At 52.7% G+C, this 3,775-nt stretch overlaps 1 protein-coding gene across 1 annotated transcript in view; it reads left to right on the top strand.

Annotated features, from left to right (window-relative positions):
* Window positions 1-59: 59 nt before the first annotated feature.
* The window catches only part of LOC104537202 (sodium/calcium exchanger 3-like), a gene marked incomplete at its 5' end in the record, with an annotated part of 20,176 nt that continues 16,460 nt past the window's right edge, over window positions 60-3,775 (top strand). The window contains 1 exon segment of the mRNA XM_010180015.1: window positions 60-163. Coding sequence (XP_010178317.1) covers window positions 60-163 — 104 coding nt within the window.

Raw genomic sequence — 3,775 nt, forward strand, 5'->3', positions numbered from 1 at the left:
GCCTCGCCGCCGGCCGGCCGACCCGCTGTACACGGTTGTCTCTCTTGTTGTCCCTACAGGAAGACCGTAAGGGTTAAGATAGTAGATGAGGAGGAATACGAAAGGCAGGAGAATTTCTTCATTGCCCTTGGTGAACCGAAATGGATGGAACGAGGAATATCAGGTGTGAGATCCTTTATGAAAAAAAAGAAAAAAAAAAAAAAGAAAAAAAATCAGAATCAAGTGTCCAAACCCCAAATCCAGAAACTATAACCCTCTTTCTCCTCCTACCCCTCCCTCCTGTTCCCGTAGACGGATCAACTTTTATTCTCTGCCCGCCTGTATTCCTGCTCTCACCCTGTTCCAGTGCCCTCTGCCTTTTAGAGCCCAGCTTACTTCTGATCCTCCTTTTGTGCAATGCTTGAGCCTCGGAGGCTGTGTTATTTTGATTGGGTTTCCTTGTCTTGATCTGGTTTTCGTTCTGAGCACACCTTTGCTGTTTTCCCCTCTCCTGCTCCTTTGCCAGGACCTTGGGGAATGTGAAAGGCAAGAGGAGGGCGTAATGCATGGCTGCCCTTCTGGCTGCTCCCGTACGCCCCCCGTCCTTCCCTCTCTTGTTGCCTGTGGTGGCACTGCCTTGGTGCTCTCGGGTCCCTGTGAGCCACGGTGAAAAGCCCACGGGAGAAAAGGGAAGGTGTGAGGTACCTGGGTTTGCTTTTATTTTTAAAAATAGTTCTCCATGTCTTTCATCTGAAACCCCCCAAACAGTCACAGCCTGTCATGTGGAGGGTGTGGAGCTCTGCTGAGGTTCTGCTTCATCAGCAGTGAGACCCAGGATCTCCCAGCAGAGCAGGATTGTAGTGGGAATAAACCCTGACTTATGGTTATGCCTTGCCTACATGTATCTTTGTCCTTGTCCTACACGTGTTTGACCTCTTTCTCACCAAGCAAGTGTTGCCATTGGCTCCACCAGCTTTGGATGGGCCAAACTTTAAAAAGAAGCACTTTACAACAAGGAATTCAAATCCACCTTCTGGGTGTCTGATACGGAGTAGAGACAGACGTGTGTGCCCACTCCTATGAGCTGCTGTGGGTGATGGGAATACCTGGCAGCTGCCCGTGCATCACACAGCATTCCCCTGCTGAAATGACTCCTGTCTCTTATCTCGCCAGCACAGCAGGTACCTTCTGGCCTGTCCAAACTCCTGTGCACAGCTCTGCAGGACATTCAGCATAGACACATTAGCACGACAACGGCATATAGCATCCGTAGGTTTGGAAAGTGTAATCCCAAAGAGGATTCACAGTTTAATGCCATTAGAGCACCTTCTGCATCCCATAGGCAGTGAGGGACGTTAGACTTCAGTGTGTGTTGAGCACAGACCCTCAGGTTTCACCAGAGCCCAACTGCCATTGATCAGAAACAGTGACCAAGCTGCCATATCCCATGGGGTACATCCCAGCAGTCGATTGCCCTTCAGGGTAAAGATGTGAACGTGACTTTAAGGTAGAAGTTGTCTGCCCTCAGCTTGTAGCCACTAGTTACTTTCCTACTTTTCTCCCTCAGATGAAGGAGCTATATAACATGCCACACCTTCTGTGCAGGTACCTGCTCTCTATACCCATATTACAACTCAGATGTCTTCTTGGGAGTTTGAGGAGTTTAAACTTTGAATCTGTGTCAGCAGAGTGTTCAGTCCTAGATCAAAGTCTTCAGCCCCAGAATCACCCTGAGTTCTTCTCTCCATGCGTGCCCCTTATCATCCATGGGGCTCCCACCTCCAGCTCACCAGGTACAGGAGGAAAACCGCCTGCCTCTGGCTTTCTCCTGCTTATGCACACTGCTGAAGCATCGCAACTGCTCAGTTGTCTGCTCTCTGTGAGCCCCACGTCATTTTCTAAACCAGTGAGCTTCAGGATACAGAGTCAGGATCAGACTAGGTTTTGTGAAGTCCCGCGTTTCTTTTCCCCGTATAGGCCACGTTGCAGCTGGCTGAATAAAAACACGCTTGGAAAAAACCCAAATGGCCCTTCAGGTGGTTCAGCTGTAAAACGTCCTCATTATTATTAGGATCATGATGCTGGTCTGTCCTACTGTGGGTGTCTCCTTTACATCAGCATCAGCTGGAGTCAGTGGGACTGTCTGATCTGCAACAGGCAGAGAGGAGATCAGAGCCAGACTAAATGCCAGCAGCTGTCCCCCGCCTCGGATGAACCCCTAGGAGGGAGTGAAGGACCATACCAAGGAGGAGATGGGGAGCCCTGGTTGGCCTTGTTAGAGAGAAGTCAGAGCAATAGCACCATGGTTTTAAAATCCAAGAGACATTTGTAAAAGTTGCTGGCACAAGGTGGCACAGTCGCTACACGAATTCCAGGGCATTTGGAAAGATCCCCAGCTCCGCTGTGCTGCACGCCCTGGCATCTCCGAGGAGAGCACCTTGTGCCTGGGATGAAGAACAAGGAGCTACGCGAAGCTTTCCCATGCAGAGCATGGGGAGTGACGGGCAGCAGATGCTGTCACCAGCAGCTTCACGGGGCGCGCACGTGAGCAGCCGGCTCCTGGCAAAAGGAGGCAGCCCAGGATGCTCCTGTGCTCAGGATGTGCCCAACCTCGGAAGGGATGCTGACACTGATTCCTGCTCACACGTCCCTGCTCTCATCACACCATTGCAGGGACAGAGCCTGGATGGTTGATTTATTGCGAAGCACTCGCATGACCGATACAGCCCTGCGAGGTGAGCACAGCCGCCTCGGTGCAGACAGGCCCCCGCAGCGCTGCGCAGATGCTGCCATGGCCCTGCACCCACAGGCAGGGGGACAACCCAAACTGCAGCTGCCCAGCCGGGACTTCACTTGGTTTTGTTGCGGTGATGCATGGGCCCCCACGCGACTCAGACGGCGAGGGCACAGCTCCTGCCTCTCCCAGGAGGTTCAGACTGGGTTGCTTTTGATGCAGAGTCTGTCTGGGTTTTGGCTGCCCCTGCATTTGTTTCCAGCATCGTAAAATATCTGGTTTCCTTGACGGTGTGTCCTCGCTTTGTTGTTGCTCCCCACTTAGCTCTGTCGTGCTGAGCTGGTGCTTAGGGTGCTGTAGGAGTGTTGGATGTTCTCAGACGACTCTTTCATCTTCAAAATATCTCTTCTGGCCCCGTTGGGAGGAGGGCAGCGTTGGGCGCCTCCACTGACTGGCAGTCGTGTTTGGAAGCAGTGCAGGATCTGGATCGTGCAAAGACAGCCAGTCCACCGCAGTTGTGCCTGCACTATCACAGATTTGTGCTGAGGGCCGGCACTTGCCCCAGGACCTCACCTTAAGGACACAGGCAAGGTAGCGGTGATGAAATCAGGGATGACATGTGGTGCCCTGAAGGGCAGGCAGAGCTGCCGGCAAGGCTGGTGATCGGGGGAATAGATGTCTGCATCTCAAAGTGGCCTGGGGCAGAGTTTGGATGGTTTATTTTGGATGCAGAACTTGGTCTGGAGCCCCATGCTATTAAAATCCCGTGTGCTGTCCCTGAGGGTACCCACTCTGCTGCTGGCTGCGGTGGCAGCAGTTTCTGATAGGCGCACTATGGAAGAGGATGGCAGGCAGGAGCAGGGCTCACTACCATCTGGTTCATTTGGATTACTGGCTGCACTGTCTCATACACAGGGCGCTACAAAGCAGGCACCACCAGTCAAGGGAATGTCTGCCTGCCCTGACTGGAGCTGTGGGGTAGAGAGGAATGACCTTGTCTTGGGCTGCAGAGTTAGGTGAGGCTGTTTATCTCCCAGAGGGTCTCTGTGAGGGCCAGAGCTC

This window comes from Mesitornis unicolor, unplaced genomic scaffold (genome assembly GCF_000695765.1).
Source record: "Mesitornis unicolor isolate BGI_N332 unplaced genomic scaffold, ASM69576v1 scaffold11452, whole genome shotgun sequence".
Classification (NCBI taxonomy): Eukaryota; Metazoa; Chordata; class Aves; order Mesitornithiformes; family Mesitornithidae; genus Mesitornis; species Mesitornis unicolor.